The 17,235-nt window shown below is 38.4% G+C and overlaps 2 protein-coding genes across 4 annotated transcripts in view; both read left to right on the plus strand.

The window, feature by feature from the left end:
• The first annotated feature begins 1,059 nt into the window (after window positions 1–1,059).
• idh3b (isocitrate dehydrogenase (NAD(+)) 3 non-catalytic subunit beta) lies at window positions 1,060–7,950 on the plus strand. Of its 2 annotated transcripts, none has more exons than XM_077530431.1 (12): window positions 1,060–1,268; window positions 1,643–1,792; window positions 2,446–2,619; window positions 3,064–3,184; window positions 3,271–3,331; window positions 3,421–3,553; window positions 4,038–4,171; window positions 4,271–4,373; window positions 5,024–5,170; window positions 5,328–5,422; window positions 5,506–5,566; window positions 6,352–7,021. In XM_077530431.1, exons 2-12 carry the CDS (start codon window positions 1,751–1,753, stop codon window positions 6,436–6,438), a joined length of 1,158 nt encoding a protein of 385 aa, XP_077386557.1. In that variant the 5' UTR covers window positions 1,060–1,268; window positions 1,643–1,750; the 3' UTR covers window positions 6,439–7,021. The 2 variants fall into 2 exon arrangements, with proteins under 2 accessions (XP_077386557.1, XP_077386558.1); XM_077530432.1 differs by lacking the exon at window positions 6,352–7,021 and adding an exon at window positions 7,540–7,950 and having other exon boundaries at window positions 1,061–1,268.
• Window positions 7,951–9,283: 1,333 nt separating this feature from the next.
• ptpra (protein tyrosine phosphatase receptor type A) overlaps window positions 9,284–17,235 on the plus strand; it is a 35,918-nt gene continuing 27,966 nt past the window's right edge. For both annotated transcript variants that reach the window (XM_077529929.1, XM_077529928.1), the window contains exon 1: window positions 9,284–9,756. The gene's annotated coding sequence lies outside the window, so the exon portion shown is untranslated. The remainder of the gene's footprint in view (window positions 9,757–17,235) is intronic.

A 17,235-nucleotide genomic window follows, 5' to 3' on the forward strand; every position in this document is an offset into this window, starting at 1 on the left:
AATATCGCCAAATAATATCGTGATAATTATCATATTGTGACCTTCATTTCGTGATAATATCGTATTGTGACATTTGGATATCGTTACATCCCTAATTAATTGCAGGCCTGTGACTCATCTGCTGAGTGTGGAGGAGTTGCAGTAGACGTGGTGAGCAGGGATTCCACCAATTCACACTATGAAACTCAACAGTAGGCTACTTCTTAATTAAAAAAAAAAAATGTTAGAATCATTCATTAAAAAAAAAAAGAAAAAAATCGAAAGATACATTTTTGTCGTAGTAACATTACGAGTAAAATAAAAATTTGAGAATATAGGCTACTAATATATATATATATATATATATATATATATATATATATATATATATATATATATATATATATATATATATATATATATATATATAGATAGATAGATATATATGTATATATATGTATATATATATATATATATATATATTCTAATAACTGGTTTTACATCGTACTGATGACACAGCATCAGGAGCAACTCGGAGTTTATCTTGCTCAAGAGCACGTCGACATGGTCACAAGAGTCAAGGACCAAACCACCCTATGACTTATGAATCGAGACACGACCAGACTCGCAGCCGACCTTCAAAATGCAAGTGCAAGCCTAAAAACCACCACTTTCTGGCAGGGGAAATTTCTGAAATGTAAACTGTCCAGGTAAAATGCATTTTTCCTTGTTGTAATCATTAGCTAATTTAAATCTGTTTAGTTAATCTGTTTACAAGATAATCAAAGTTATGAAAACACCTTGATAGTGTATATTTTAAAGGGATATTTGACTCATTGAGCTATTTTCAACAGTAAAAAGTTAGTATTTTGCCCAGAATGAATTCTGTAAGTACATTATTTTTTTTATACAATTAATACCTTTTAAAAACTAATTTTCTCACTTGCTGTCAATTGAAGATGACATCACCTGTGCTGAGGAAGTAGGTAACGACCAATCATGGCTCACCTGTTTTCTGGGTTGACAAAGTGAGCCATGATTGGTCATTACCTGCTTGCTCAGTACAGGTGAGGTCGTCTTCAGTTGACAGCAAGTGGAAGAATAAGTTTAATAGACTAGGCTATATGGCCAATATTGTGCTTGACTTGCTTGGACAAACAAATTAAATTCCCCACAGGCCTTGTTATTTGACTTCTGCTCTTCCACAGAGTGACAGTGAAATCATCCTGTGTTCCAACAGTCAGTGTCATTGGACTGAAATAGTACTGGGAATCCCCTGACCTATTTAGGTAGGGCCCATGTCATCTGATGACACACTGCACGCTTCTATACTATCTTGTTACAAAGATACTGTTTAAAAAAAATAAAATAAAAATAGTACTGTACATTCAGACATTACTCATTAGGGATGTATAGCGGTGGTACAACCAACTCTGCTCAGCGGTGAATATCAACAGGCTTCACATGGTTCTTTTAAAAATATCTTGTATTCTGCAAGTAGCTTTTAAACTGATTCGATATGTTCATTTCTTGGACACTCTAAATTGAAGTTTGCTGTGGGATTATAACCATTTCACTGCAGTTGCTATTTGATTAGTGTTGTATTAACAACAAACGAAACAAATCCGCAATGATGCACAGTAAATACTAATCATCCTTCCAGTGGCTGCTGGAAGTCATCTCCCTGCTCACATTTTCCACGTGGTGGCGCTACCAGAGTGTAACTCTCGCTGATCCATGAACGAAGAAGAGACTGGCTTCTGTGAACACCATGGCGGCTGTCATGAGAAGCAGACTGGTAACATTGATCAAGGTGAGTGGATAGATGTTTGAAGCAATATTCCACACCTCACACTAAATCTTAAGTGTAAGACATGCTACTGAAAGTGTATTTTTGCGACAGTTAATGTCAATATAGTTTATTGCCATTGTCCCAAACAGATTTGTGCTAACACTTTCCCGTTAATAGCTACAAACCTCCGTCAGCAACTCTCGTAGTTGCTTCCCAACACCATGAGGATTTAAGAGTTTATCTAAAGAAAGAAGGAGTTTCAAGGTTGTTGGTAAATAATTGTGACATGAAGTGTAGCTGAAAGTGAAACACTTCGATCGTGTAGTCCTACGCTAATTTCATTAACCTTTACGTCGTATAGCCAACCTCAAGTCGATGAGTCGTAAAGTTTACGACTCTTGTCGAGTTGAGGTTTGCCAAAATCAAGATCGTGAACTAGAGTAGAGATATCAATCTTCAGATTGGATGTGGAAGTGCACTAGCTGGCCTGATCCCTATTTGCATTTGGTACCAGAGCCTGCAGTGTAGGTGTACCGGACTCAGAACACCTATCGTAACCGCCTGTCACACTGCGTTGCTTGCATAGATTTAAAAAAAAAAAAAAAAAAAAAAAAAATCAAACAAAAGCATATCATCATCCAGTCCTCACTGTGTTTATTTTTTTCTGTCTTCAGGGTCTGAGTGGCCCTCAGTGGCAGCAACTTGTCTGTCGACCCTTGAGCATATCTGCTGGTCGCTTTGGTTCCGAAGCCCCACCTGCACGTGCCGATGCAACCTTTAAGGTCACGATGGTTCCAGGAGATGGTGTTGGACCTGAGCTTATGTCTGCTGTCAAGGATGTGTTCAAAGTACTTTCCCTAATGACACAAATGAATCAGAATCTGTAGATTGTGAACTTCTTGATACTGTATATGATATACAGGATCTATACATCCCACCTACTCACAACTGACTCCACTGTGCTTGTAGTCTAATTATCACCTTATCATCATTATCCAGTCTAATTAGTCCAATCTATCAAAATACAGTATACTATATATATATATATATATATATATATATATATATATTTTTTTTTTTTTTGTGCTTGATCTTTTGTGGCTGCTTTCAGACCTGTAAATTAATGTGTTGGATTTCTATAAAGATGTCCTTTTGTTGTATTTTATAATTAAAATAATAGATTTTATTACTATATCTTGTTTTACACAATCCTTGAAAGTGAAACCAATTGTAAATTGTTCTTCTTCTTCCTGCTGTTGCTAACACTTTTCTCCTATTTGCCCCCACCACAGGCAGGAGATGTCCCTGTGGAATTTGAGGAATTTCATTTGAGTGAAGTGCAGAACATGGCCAGCGAGGAGAAGCTGGAGCAAGTGTTGACCTCAATGAAGAGCAACAGAGTAGCCATTAAAGGTATTTCACCTTACCCATTGATTAGTCTAGAAGTGGAATTAGGTTTGGAAGGACAAAGAAGCTCTTACATGTTTTTGATTATTCAGGAAAGATCCACACACCCATGGAGTTCAAAGGGGAGTTGGCTTCATATGAGATGAAACTGAGGTACAAGTTAGACAATATCATTGTCTTTCCATGTTTTGATTCAGTTAGGTTTTTCAATTAAATAATACACCTTGGTGTCCTTTCATCAGACGTAAACTGGACCTGTTTGCCAATGTGGTTCATGTGAATAGCTTGCCAGGCTATAGCACGCGCCACAACAATCTGGACCTGGTGATCATCCGAGAACAAACAGAGGGGGAGTACAGCTCCTTGGAGCATGAGGTAAAACAAGACGGCTCCTTTAGGCTGAAGTGGAGCCACTATGGCAGCTGACCGGAAATACTTTCAATGGTGGAAAATAACATTGTCGGTTGTCACTAGGAACATTTTCAGTACACCTTCTATTAAAATTTAGCTTGTCAGTCTGTTGGAAAAGTGGCTCACTTGATGAGGTGATCAATTTCTTTGTGTTGCTAACCATAACAATACAGCATATATAGTTCCACATATTGGTGAGCCTTTTGTTGTCATTCTTTTTTTTTTTTTCAGTCACATTTACATTAGTATGCCTATTGACATAATATTAAGAAAACTAGTGGAGTGGTGTTAGTCAGCATTATCATACGTAGTAGATAATTTACCTCGAAATAATTTGTGAAAATTTGTTTTTCCAGAAGTGTGTATCAAACTGGTAGCCCTTTGCATTAATCAGTACCAAAGAAGTAGCTCTATGTAGTTTTATACAAGTGATTTTCTTGCCTTGCAGAGTGTGACAGGTGTGATTGAATGTCTGAAAATCATCACCAGAGTGAAATCAAGGCGTATCGCCAAGTTTGCCTTTGATTATGCCACCAAGAAGGGGCGAAGCAAGGTTACGGCTGTTCACAAGGCCAACATCATGTGAGAAAGCCCTCTTGGAACCATATCCTTCGACTCATAATTTGAATGATCTCATTTGTGTCATAAAAACCCTTACCCAATCTCTGTGTCTTATTATAGGAAATTAGGTGATGGCCTTTTTCTGCAGAGCTGTGCAGAAGTGGCGCAGCTATATCCAAAAATCAAATATGAAAACATAATCATCGATAACTGTTGCATGCAGGTAAATATACATTTTCTTCCCCCCACATTTATTAATGGTTTGAATGTGTTTTTACACTGTTTAAATTCCGGAATGCTAAAAAGTTATGTTTAAAGCATGCAGCTGTCTAACAATATTAGACAGATTACTTGTTCAATGTAACTTGAACTTCTAGACTTCTGTATTTTTCAACTAGCATTTAGTTTTGCTCGACTTTGTGTAAGAATTTTTTGCAACGTTAAATATGCTTGTTAGAAAAAAAAAATACATTTATGCATGCACAAATCTGTTGCCGTTTAAAAAAACTAATTTATGTTGAGCACAATGTGAATGAAACTGCATTAAAATTAATCTTGTCTGTACATTAGAGTTGATTTTAATATGACAAAGTTAGATGATTATTATATCCCTTGCACCTTTCGCTGAAGTATCAAAATCCTATGGTGCTGTAAATACCAGTATGTTCTTCAAATCTTTGGGGGAAAGTATTGAAATTGACCTTATTAATCCATTATAGAGCACAAAAAATCTGTTATGCATTACATTGTTTATTAGTTTTGTTTTTCCGACTAAAAATCCTATAATCTGTTGAATATTCATCAACCAGTATTGGTTTTGTTCATTGACATTTCTGAATTATTCTTTGTGTTACTTTGCATCCCCTGCTGCAGTTGGTGCAGAACCCGTACCAGTTTGATGTGCTGGTAATGCCCAACTTGTATGGAAACATTATTGATAACCTCGCAGCAGGACTGGTGGGAGGTGCCGGCGTTGTTCCCGGCGAAAGCTACAGTGCAGAATATGCAGTATTTGAGACGGTATCTTTCTATTCTCCATTTCTGCTGTTTGCTTCAAATCACAAACTGATCTCTTGTCGTATGTGTTGACCAGGTATTCATGTCGGACTGTTTTTTATTTTATTTTATTATGAAGGGCACCCTGAAAGATTTTCTTATCCTTTGTGTTCACTTGTAGGGTGCGCGCCATCCCTTTGCACAAGCAGTAGGCAGGAACATTGCTAACCCCACGGCCATGCTGCTGAGTTCTGCTAACATGCTTCGACACCTCAAGTAAGCCAACTTGGTCGGAATAAGTTTGCTCCCCATCAGATTTCACTTTATTGCAGCATATGACATTAATATTTCTCTTCTAGTCTGGATTATCACTCCCAAATGGTGTCGGATGCTGTCAAAAGGGTCATCAAACAGGGGAAGGTGAGTGTGCATGAGCTTCTTTCTGCCTCTTCCATGCAACTTGCGTGGCAACAGCAACTGTATGTGCAATGCATTGACACAACTGATACCACTAACATTCTTGACACTAAAAAGAAAAAAAATACACTGGATGTTAAAATTTAAATCCTGCCTAACAAGCTGACACCACTGGTCTTTGGTTACAGTACGTGGCTTATCAACTGAACTTGTGGTCAACAGTCCTGCTGTCCCCATTAGAACTTACTGACCCACAAAGCTCTCTTAACTGGGAAAATATTGGGGATCTTGCATTTCTCCTTTTCTACTTGGGCCGCTCTTTTCTTGAAATGGCTCAGGCTGGCCTGTGCCACAACATTTCTAACATTCACGAATGGCTCAACTTCTGCTTACCAGATGGCATCTTGGAAATGTTCGGACTTTCACATCTTGTCGCTTTCTTAAAGAGTTGGCAGAAGGTGTTCGTTTGACAGTCTTGCTTGTCTAAGACATGGAATGACAACAGTTTCAATGTGATGTTTGTCCAATGCTACTTGACAACTGCTTGGAACCAACTTGGCTCTGCTTGCTAAAAACACGTTTCTATTGGCTAAAGTAGGAGGTACCAAGTACTATTTCCTGTAGTTTGCTCAATTCCATATGGCAATCAGAGTCTATGGCTCAGGCCTTTTGCTGACTGATCAGAAAGGGGAATCAGGCGTTATTTGTTAGCTCCTGATGTGTCCTACCGTTTTACACCAACCCCCTCCTTAATCCTATTTCCCTATGTGTATGTCTGCATGTCCCAGGTACGGCCACGAGACCTTGGCGGTTACTGTACCACGGGAGACTTTGTGCGTGCTGTTTTGGATAACCTGCAATACCGACCAATATAGATGTTACTTCTCCCATATACTTACTTTCTTTTAATATGGACTTGGATATGTCACAAAATCGTCATTTGGTGCTTGTCTCCCTGACAACATGACAGTTGGAAAGATTTTATACTACTGGGTTTACTAATCCTACAAATGTGTTACTATGATGCAACAATGGTCATGGGGTACTGTTTACCCATGTATACACTAATGGGATTGTCATTTAACAAATTAAAAGTTGAACTACTACTCTCCATGAACACCATTCATCACTTTGTCCCAGACTCTGAATATGTTCTGTGAATTTTCACATTGTTGTAATCCATTTACACTGGTTTTCAAGTTTAAAGCAAGCCGTTCAATCATTCAGTGAGACATTTTCATTGGTCAGTGCTTACGTCATAACATGGTGAAAGTGTTAAACCTCTACAACTTTGCTTTTTTTTTTTCTTTGTTGGTCTTACTCTGGTCTACTTGGAGGTTGTTGTTTTTGTTGTGCTACGAAACACTATCTGAGAATGTTCATGGTTATTTCTCAAATTTATTCATGAGTCGAACTTGTACAATTTGGTAAAGCAAATAAAGACATTTCAAGACACAGCCTTTTGAGTTGGTCAGCTCTTCCTGGTTTAAATGAGCACATAAACTATGAGCTGTATTGTTTTGTGCATGCTGAGTGATATCTAGATCAGTAGAACCAATTTTATTTTACAGGAGAGATTGTGAGAGACATTTTTTAAAATTTAGATACAAACAGAATTTAATTAATTGTACATCGAAATTCAGATAAGTTGGTTCTCAAATATTTTGTTGGAGCCTGATTGCGGTAGGTTTTTAATACAGGCAATTGTATTGCTAAACAGGATAAAAACTCCCAAGCCATAGCATTTAGTATACCAGAAGTTGACTGAGAACCACACTGAATGCACTGTTCTGATCTTGTACTTGATCACAATGGAAGATACTAAATTGAAAAGTATTTCACACAACCAACTTGAACTGTGTTCAGTCGTGTTTTTAAATGCTCTCGAGCATGCTGGTCTTAATACTGTGGTGTAGACACGTGCTGCTGCAGCTGTGCATACATACAGTAACACACTGTCCTTATGTTTGCAACAGGTGCGTACTGGAGACCTGGGGGGTTATGCCACGAGCGACGAGTTCACCCAAGCTGTCATCGCTAACCTGTCTGCCTAATCATTCTATCAATTGCGACTGTCAGGTGGAAAGACCGTCACAGGCTTTGCTACCTGTGGACCTCATCTATCTACCGGAGCTGCTCACACTTAACACCGTTTTCACTGATAAGACGCTGAAACGCACAACTGTAATATCCAAAAAGGTTTTATTTTGAGCATGAAGTATTTTTAGGCTTTTCTTGCAGTCATTCCTACTTGGATGTCCCTGTTGTGGACAGCAGTAGTAAATGTCCTTTAACATTTCAGATTATTTATTACCTCAACTATTGAGTTATAGTGCCTCTTTATTCATGGTGAGATATGAAGAATAAAATAGGTGACATATGACAAACTGTGTCAAAAATCCTTTTGTATTTACGTGAGCAATTCGAGGACCTCAATGCTTGCCCAAGTTCACAGGTACATAATCAAGTGAAATGGAAACACGGAAATCAGAACATGAGAGTTTGAAAATGATCAACACGAATAATAAATGTATGATCGCCTCATGTTACATTTACAATAAATTGATAGATAAGTAATTTTGAAATCAGAGTAAAAAACTGTTCAAATATTAGTCAATTTATTTCACAAGGATTATTGATAGCAAAAAAGATGCAATATCACCATGTTTTTGAAAATGAAGACAATTTGTAGTTTTGGTATTGGTAAGACCCGCGACCCTTGTGAGGAATAAGCGGTCAAGAAAATGGATGGATGGTATTAGCAAGAAACAGGAAGTCAGTGCTCTTTTGCGGGCCACATCTGGCCCCCGGGCCTTAGGTTTGGCACCTGTGCATTAAGGTCTATACAGCAAGCAGTGAGTGCTATTTTAACAAGAATAAAACATGCTGTTGAGTATATTCTCTTCAATAACTTGTACTATTTTGCACCATATCTTGAGCTGTCAAAAATAATTGATTGACAAATAATCAATTATCAAATTAATCAACTATTTTAATAGTCAAGTAATCGTTTGGAGACATTTTTTTTTTTTTTTTAAATGGTCCAAATTATCTGATTTCTGCATATCAACAGTAATTGTTCACTGATTTCTGAAGTCCTTGATAAAAGAAGACTGACTATCTTCTGTGTTTAATCAAAATAAGGGTTAGGGTTACCGGTAACCCTAACCCTAACCCCTTGCCAACATCTGTTTTTACTTTGGAAAACAATGACCGAACCGCAAACACATCAATCCTCATATATATATATATATATATATATATATATATATATATATATATATATTATATATATATTATATATATATATATATATATATATGTGTATATGTATATATTAGTGTACATAAACATCAATCAGTCGTTAATAAACAGTAATCAGAGAAAAATACTTCTAAAACACTTTATTGCGAAATTAAAATGAATCCGTTAGTCGATTAATTGATTGCACCCGCGCAAGTTTGAAAAGAAAACAACCTGTCTTGTCATGTTTTCCAATGGAGTAAAATTAATTTGTTAAAAAAGTGCAGGAAAATAAACAGGCCTACTCAAGTAAAGTACCACCACTGCAAGCATGGTCAGCATTGAGCTCAAGGGGTTAACTCCCCAAACTTTGTTGCTTTGCTGTCCTGGCTGGCTTCGTGGACGCAGATGAACTCGTCGGAAGGAGTTCGCTCCTCAGTGCGGCATATGTGCTACAATACCTCCACGGGCCAGCGAGTGTCACTGTTGACTACAGCGCAACAGGGGGAGAGGAGACAGGAGGGCCTGGTTTGGGAGCTCGGCGCTGGCTTCCCATTCTTCCTCATACACAGACACACAACATGGCGGTCTAGAATGGTCGGCCGACGCGCCCGAGCGGACTAACAGTGGGATTAAACCCCCCAAATATGACCGTAAAATACGATTGGAAGCTACGATACGTGAGAGCGGATTGAGGATTTTTATTCTGGGTGCGACGCGTTTTCTTGGATTAACCACGTAAAGTGACAGCGAAGTATTGGCGGCGTGTCCGAAATCTCGCCTCCCTCCTCTGATATTACCAGGTCCCCCACCCCGCTCTCACTCTCGGCTCCAGGGGTGTGGAGACAGGGGCCGGGGCCGACAGCGTGGACAAGCAAGCGGGCCCACATTCCTACTTTCCTTGGCCTTTCTCCCGTTCAGAGCTTCTTCTGGGCGTTACTGGAGTCTTGGTGAGTTTTGTTGTTTGGGTTGTTCTAAGACAGAATCACACATGTTCCAATGGCGGTACCATCATGTTTCCTCTTGCTTTTTATCACCCTTAGTGTTTGCTTTTTCCCCCCACCACTTTTTGCTGTCTCACCCTACTTTCTAACTTTATCACCCGGGAGACTTCCCATGTTTATGTTTGGAAAAATCCAGAGCCCTTCAGCTGTGCAACCTCTTTGTTACTACTCGACGAGTAGCTCGGAGGCAGGGAGGGAAATATTAGTGAAGGGTGGGGGGAAGATCCACAGATGATTTTAGAACCAGAAGTGATTTGTCGTGCCCAAAACGACACAGCAGCGAGTTCTGGCTGGGAACGCCACTTTATTGATCACCACTGTGTGATTATTTGCATGTTTGGAGAGGGTGCGAGTGACAATAGTTGAGTGGAAGCATCGCCCACGAGCCACAACAGGAATAAGGTCACCCCAACATTAGCGTATTAGCTCTGTCAACTCACAGTGGACCAGAATTCCCCTTAAGAACCTCTTCCCAAGTCTTTCCCCTCCCTGTATTTCAAGGATTTTTGTCCCCGGCTCTTAACGTCACAGCACACTATTTTAAAGTTTATGCCACTGGGATTCTTCTTGCTTGTGTTCTTCGCACTTACTAGAGCAAATCTAAGATATAAGGCCATCTTTTGAGTGCTGTCAAGTCTTGTCAAGAAGTGATGCAGGATGCCTAGAAGAGCCTGGAATGTAACAACTGACAAACGCCCTTTGCTATGTCAACTGAGCTTAACTCATCACATCTGGATACATTCTCTGAGAAGCAGCTCATATCCACTCAGTGTGTAAATTCATACTAAATCCCATCATTTTTGGCACTGTCCAACACTCTTCACTAGGGTTGTGGTGTAGGAGTCCAGTCTTTTCCACAGGGTTCAATCTCCATTATCTCACTTATAGAGCTAATGATTTTTCCGATGACCAGTAAGTCACATGTAGAAGTCTGTGTGACTCTACCTTAACAAGCTGTCAAAATTCACATTTCTGAAAGATTCGGAACACGTTTATATGCGTGAGTAGAGTAACCCGCTACATCAGGTGTCACCAACTTTTTGGAAGCTGAGAGGTATTTCTTGGGTACTGATAAATGCAAAGGGTTACCAGTTTGATACACAATTCTGAAATAACAAATTTGCTCAAGTTACTTTAACGATTAGGGCCCGGAAGACTTAATTTGCCAATATTGGTAAAAAAATTGGCCTTTTAAAAAAAAATATGCCATTAAAAAAACACACACTAACACATTACAGCATAAGACCAAGCAAACAATGATGAAGCATCCCAACACAAAAGAAATAGGTGAAAAAATTGACTTTTTTTTTTTTTTTTTTTTTTTTTTTTTTTTTTTTGCGGTTACCCTCTATTGTAAAATTAAACAAATACAAAAGTACAAAGTATTGTAAAGTAGTCAAATAATCTGTCTGATATTCACATCATTATTGTTCTAATCTTTAGAACTCTTTGACTGCCAACGCCGATTAATAATGATTAGTAAAATTCTGATGAATGGAATGCGATCTTTCATTGACTAGCCACATTGTATATGTAGTAAAGGCAAACAATATTCTTTTTTGCCTTGAAAGATGAGTTAAAATGCTCAAAAGCGGCTGGCACTGTGGATTTTTTTGTTTTGTTTTTATAACGTGTGGCAGTCAAAGAGTTGAGAGCAAAAAAGAAGTTATTTTATTCATTATATATTTTCTTAATCGATTAAACGGTTATTGGAATTTTATTCTACCAAATATTGGAATCAATACAGGGTATTTTTTTTTTTAATTGTTATATGTTGTTATTAGTTATATGTCGTTATTATTATTGTTACTATTAGAAATCAACGAATTCAACAGGGACCATGTAAATGATTTCCAGATAAGTGGAAACTGATAAATATCAATGTACAACATGCTAGTACAGTGTTCCCTCGCTATAATGCGGTTCACTTTTCGGGATCTCGCTGTATCGCTGATTTTTTGTTTTGTTTTGTTTTTTTAGTGCAATTTTGCATGCATCTTTTTTACAGTAATGTACCTATTTTTTTTATGAATGTTTGAATATTGAGAATGTTTAAGCAAGAGAGAAATGTGAGAAAATGTAAATGCCTCGATGAGAAAAGTGTATAAACTCTGTGGTGAAGAGTTTTAGAGCCTTAAAACATTTATAACAAACGCAAAACATAAAGCTAACTACTTTGCGGATTTCATTTATTGTGGGTATTTTTTGCAAACTAAACCCAGCGGAAGACGAAGGAACACTGTATTCACGTTTTGAAATTATCACTAAAACAACATTCTTGGGAAATCACAATGTCCCATCATTGGTGAGCTCTTTTTCAAACAGACCCGCAGGCTACTCGCGTGGGGCTGCACGATATTGGAAAAACATGCGATATGCGATATACTTGCTGAACATAGCGATATTGATATTATTGCGATATTTAACATGTACCTAAAGAAATTTCATTTTTATTACCTAATGAAAGAAAAACATTTTTCATGTGGCAAAATAAGCAACCTTAATGTAATCTTAGTTAATAAATTGTAATTATGTCTTGAAAATTTTCAACTATTGAATGGCGATGCACATTTTAGTAAGCATCTGACTGGTCAAATTCATAAAAAAAGCATACAATTCCATATAAAACTTATTGCATGCCTTTGCGATATGCATATTGCAAGGGCCAATATAAGATATCGATATTTTTTCGATATATTGTGCAGCCCTATACTCGCGTGCTTCTTTGGGGGTTACCTGGTGCCCGCAGGCACCACGTTTTGAGACATAAGTCTGTGAAATGTAAAACCCAAGCTGTTATTCTTCCCTAAAGGGCCTATAATGATACCCCCCATCTCATTTGTTAGGCTTGAGCATGTTCACCTGCATTACAATGCCGTATGTGGAACCATCTGTGTGCATGTTATGGTGTTGCATTGTGTTCACGGCTGTGTGCCAGCATCATCTCCCTTCTGCTGTCCATACTGTTTTCAAGCTATTTATAGAAAATGTGTGTTATTTCTGTCTCGTGCATCTCCAGTGACCCTCACACCATACTTTTCACTGTTGGCCTAGTTTGTGGATACACTTTGAATGGACACCTAAAGTATATCTTGGCACGGTATCAGGAATTAACTTTTTGGGTGGGACAAGAACTGTATTTTTGTTTCCACCTGTAGGCGTAGATTTTTCCATGGTGGCGCACTGTGCTTCTGCCCCAGACAAGGCAAATACAGCTCCATCCAGACAATTCTGAAGCTTTGTGGGACATGAATTTACTAGTTGCATGTAATTTGTTGCTGGATCCAGTGATTTAGGTTTGCAATGTAGGAAATTAAAATACTGGTAATACTCTTGATTGTTAGCACAATCCATGTTTAATTAAGTATAGTACGTCATATGGCTAAATTTACTATTAAATTGTAAATCACCGGTAGGTAGATTTACATTCATGTAAAATAAATAAATAAATAAATAAATAAATACTTAGTGGATGATGTTTTACCTTAATGTCATTGTTGAAAGCTGAGGCTGAGAGGAACACTTAGAGAGTTATTTTATTGTGCAAAGGTATAGTAGTTAGGTCAGTACCGATGTGTGTATATACAGTTCAAAATCTTATTTAACCTGAAGAGATGTTTTTTTTTGCACTTTATTTTTTATATTCATATTTTATTTGTATTTTTTGAGAAAACAACAGTAGAAATAGTAGGCAAACCAACCGTCTATTCAACTAGACGAAATGTTGGTTTCACAATAGCAGAAGTAGCAGGTAAACCTACTACTAAAATGCAATGTTGGTTACACTTTATGTAGTGCCAGTGAAGAGAGAAAAAAAAAGTTTGGCAGGATTCTCACTTTATTCTTAGAATTCCCATTTTAAAAGTCAGAATTTAAAGTGAGAATAATAGTAGCACTAATAAAGTCAGAATCTGACTTTTAAGTGAGAATTCTGACTTGATTCTTAGAATTCTCACTTTAAAGTCAGAATTTTAAAAATCAAATTAGAATTCATCCATCCATCCATCCATCTTCTTCCGCTTATCCGGGGTCGGGTCGCGGGGGCAGCAGCTTCAGGAGGGAAACCCAGACTTCCCTCTCCCCAGCCACTTCAACCAGCTCCTCCGGCGGGATCCCGAGGCGTTCCCAGGCCAACCGAGAGACATAGTCTCTCCAGCGTGTCCTGGGTCGTCCCCGGGGTCTCCCGCCGGTGGGACATGCCCGGAACACCTCCCCAGGGAGGCGTCCAGGAGGCATCCGAACCAGATGCCCGAGCCACCTCAGCTGGCTCCTCTCAACGCGGAGGAGCAGCGGCTCGACTCTGAGTCCCTCCCGGATGACCGAGCTTCTCACCCTATCTCTAAGGGAGAGCCCGGACACCCTGCGGAGGAAACTCATTTCGGCCGCTTGTATCCGGGATCTTGTTCTTTCGGTCACGACCCACAGCTCGTGACCATAGGTGAGGGTTGGAACGTAGATCGACCGGTAAATCGAGAGCTTTGCCTTTTGGCTCAGCTCTTTCTTCACCACGAATTAATTAGAATTCTGACTTTAAATTCAGAATTCTGAGAATAAAGTGAGAATTATGAGAATCCTGCCAACTTTTTTTCTCTCTTCACTGGCCCTAATGCTCTTCCGTTATTTATTTATTTATTTATTTATTTATTTATTTATTTATTTATCTATTTATTGTATTTTATTTTTATTATACAGGGTGTTCCAAAACATCGGAGCAGAAAAGGCCAACGTGTCATTTCAGTTTGAAGTGTTGGGTGCACTTGCAAAGTTAATTATATCCACTATTTTTTTTTTTTTTTTTCACAAACCTGACTCCCTTACAAGAAACAACAGAAATCAAGGAATTTTCCAGGATACAAGTATTTATTTCACATTCACACTGGTTTAATTTTTGGCTGAAAGTTACTGAATTGATTTCAAGCCTCACATTTTAGATTTCAAGCCAGTCATTCTGAATGACCTAATGTCATCCTTGATTTTATTGGCAAACACAAATAGGAATCAAATCACACTTAAAACAAATAACACCCCAAATGGCAGTGCTTTCTGAAGCTATGAACCAATATAGGTGTTGCTGAAGTGGCAATTAAGGGATTTCTAGTGCAACTATATACAGTAGAGCTCATTTATTTCTGCAGAATACCTAACAATATGATTACAGTATGTAAATGTGTCTCCGTCATATGAGAACTAAAATAGTTTCCCTTTTGAGTTGTCAAATCGCATTTGGGATTTCACAGAAGAACAATGAGAACAATGGTTGTATTTAAAACAATTTGAAGTAAAAGAAATCTGAAGCGCCTGTCAGTGAAGAGGCTTTCTGTGTACCAGCCAAAAAAATGAGAGTGTATTAAGTAGGGGTGTGAATTGCCTAGTACCTGACTATTCGATTCGTATCACGATTCACAGGTCACGATTCGATTCGATACCGATTAATCCCGATACGAATTTATAAGTCGATTGTTGCGATTTTTTTTCATTCAAATTTAGAAAATACTAATCAGTAAGCTTGTAGAGTGTAAGATTTATATGAAAATGTATTATTTATTTATCTGAAATTTCAGTCTTATAGAGGTTGTAATCTGTTTCATGTTTGAACAGCATTAAAATAAAATATTAAGGCTTAATGTTCCGTTAATATAACATTTTTCCATGCTCAAGGTGTGAATCCTAAAAAAAAAAAAAAAATCGATTCTGCCGATTATTGAATCGATTCGAGAATCGCGCGATGTAGTATCGCGATATATCGCCGAATCGATTTTTTTTTTTTTTTTAAACACCCCTAGTATTAAGTGGATTTTGGTAATGTACTGTCATCATACTGCCATGTTGTTATGTCTCAGATGCCTGTTCATCTTGCACAGGCCTCTTATCTATTGAGAGGAAAAGGAGGAGACAAGTGTGGTGGGGTCGTCTGATATAGTGCATATTTGCAGTTTGGTTCCCATTGTTAAAGAGCTCCAATGAGCACAGCCTGAATTATTTTGTAAATACATTACATCCAGATATCACCATTTTGAGATGGTGGACAAGCCGTTTTGGTCTGTCTATTGATTGTATTTGCAGAAAAATGAGTGCCTGGATTTTGTGAGTAAAAAGGTCTTAATATTTCCAATATGTCCAAATTCCGATCACAAATAATCAACCAGCATAAAATTTAAGGTCGTATGGCTCAGTCACCTTGTAACAATTCGTACTATGGCACCGCGACACATGCTGGTGCCTCTTTATTTTTGTTATGCCTAGGGATGTCACGATACCAGAAATGTAGTAGTCGATGCCGATACCATTGAAATTCCACGATTCTCGATGCCATTTCGATACCAAGGTAAAAATAGAAAATAAATAATAAATCCCATGTACTTCAACATACACTCCTTTATTAGAAGTGAACAAACAACAATACTGTGTGCTTAAACAGAACAATTGGCATGTGGCTTTAAAGCATTAAAATACTCTGCATGTACAGCAGGCTAGTTTTAAGTATTAAACACTTAGTGTCACATTGCATATATATATATATATATATATATATTAAGGGTGCACCGATCGATCGGTCGGCCGATCGATCGGCCTCAATTTTCGTAATTTTGGGCGATCGGTGATCGATCGATCCCTCAAAATAAATTCGATCTTGTCTACCGATCACATCTCTCTCGCGTAAAAGTACGAAAAAGTCAACCATTGCCCTCTTCTGCTGAGACATAAGCCCGCTCACAAGGTCACGTGTGCAAATGCGCACTTGTGTGCGCTGCAATACAAACAGCAGCAACAGTATGTCGACAGTTTGGCAGTATTTCACGATAAAAGTAAAGGAGCCCAGGATCGCAATTTGTAATTCGTGCAACGTCGAAATAAGTCGTGGTGGGACTGCACGCAAGGCATTCAATACAACAAAGCTCATTCGTCATTTAAGGACCCACCACACTGCTGAGTATGCGGCGTTTGAAGTTAGCAACCAAGCTAACGCTAACTTAGCTAAAGCTAGCGCGAGCAAGGAGCCAGACCATGGACCGCTGTTGGCGCTTATGAGCAGCGAAAGGAGCAAAGCGACCACGAGAAAAATAATGGAGTTCATGGCATTAGATGACCAGCCTTTTTCGGTCGTGGAGGACCCTTCTGGAAGCTCAATGAAAATCGTTTCCCTGAACTTGCGGCACTTGCCCGAGCCTATCTTTCTGCCCCATGCACAAGCATTGAAAGCGAGCGCCTGTTTAGCTTAGCTGGGCATGTCGTCGATGAAAAAAGAAGTCGTTTGTCTGGTGATAAAGCAGAGATGCTTTTGTTCATCAAGAAAAACCTTCCATTAATGCAGAAGTGACTGGAGTTGTGTTGTTGTGACAACTTGTTGACTTTGAAAATGTTGTGCATGCTGCACTTTTTTTTTGTTTTTTTTGTAGAATGTTTTACTTTAGGAGGTTTTGATCC

This window comes from Festucalex cinctus, chromosome 8 (assembly GCF_051991245.1).
Source record: "Festucalex cinctus isolate MCC-2025b chromosome 8, RoL_Fcin_1.0, whole genome shotgun sequence".
NCBI classification, from domain to species: Eukaryota; Metazoa; Chordata; class Actinopteri; order Syngnathiformes; family Syngnathidae; genus Festucalex; species Festucalex cinctus.

Excerpts from the sequence above, each read along its gene's own strand:
- idh3b (XM_077530431.1), top strand. The coding sequence starts at position 1,751 with ATGGCGGCTGTCATGAGAAGCAGACTGGTAACATTGATCAAG. Across the intron at positions 2,620-3,063 it reads CTGTCAAGGATGTGTTCAAA|GCAGGAGATGTCCCTGTGGA; the intron begins GTACTTTCCCTA and ends CCCCCACCACAG. Across the intron at positions 3,554-4,037 it reads ACAGCTCCTTGGAGCATGAG|AGTGTGACAGGTGTGATTGA; the intron begins GTAAAACAAGAC and ends CTTGCCTTGCAG.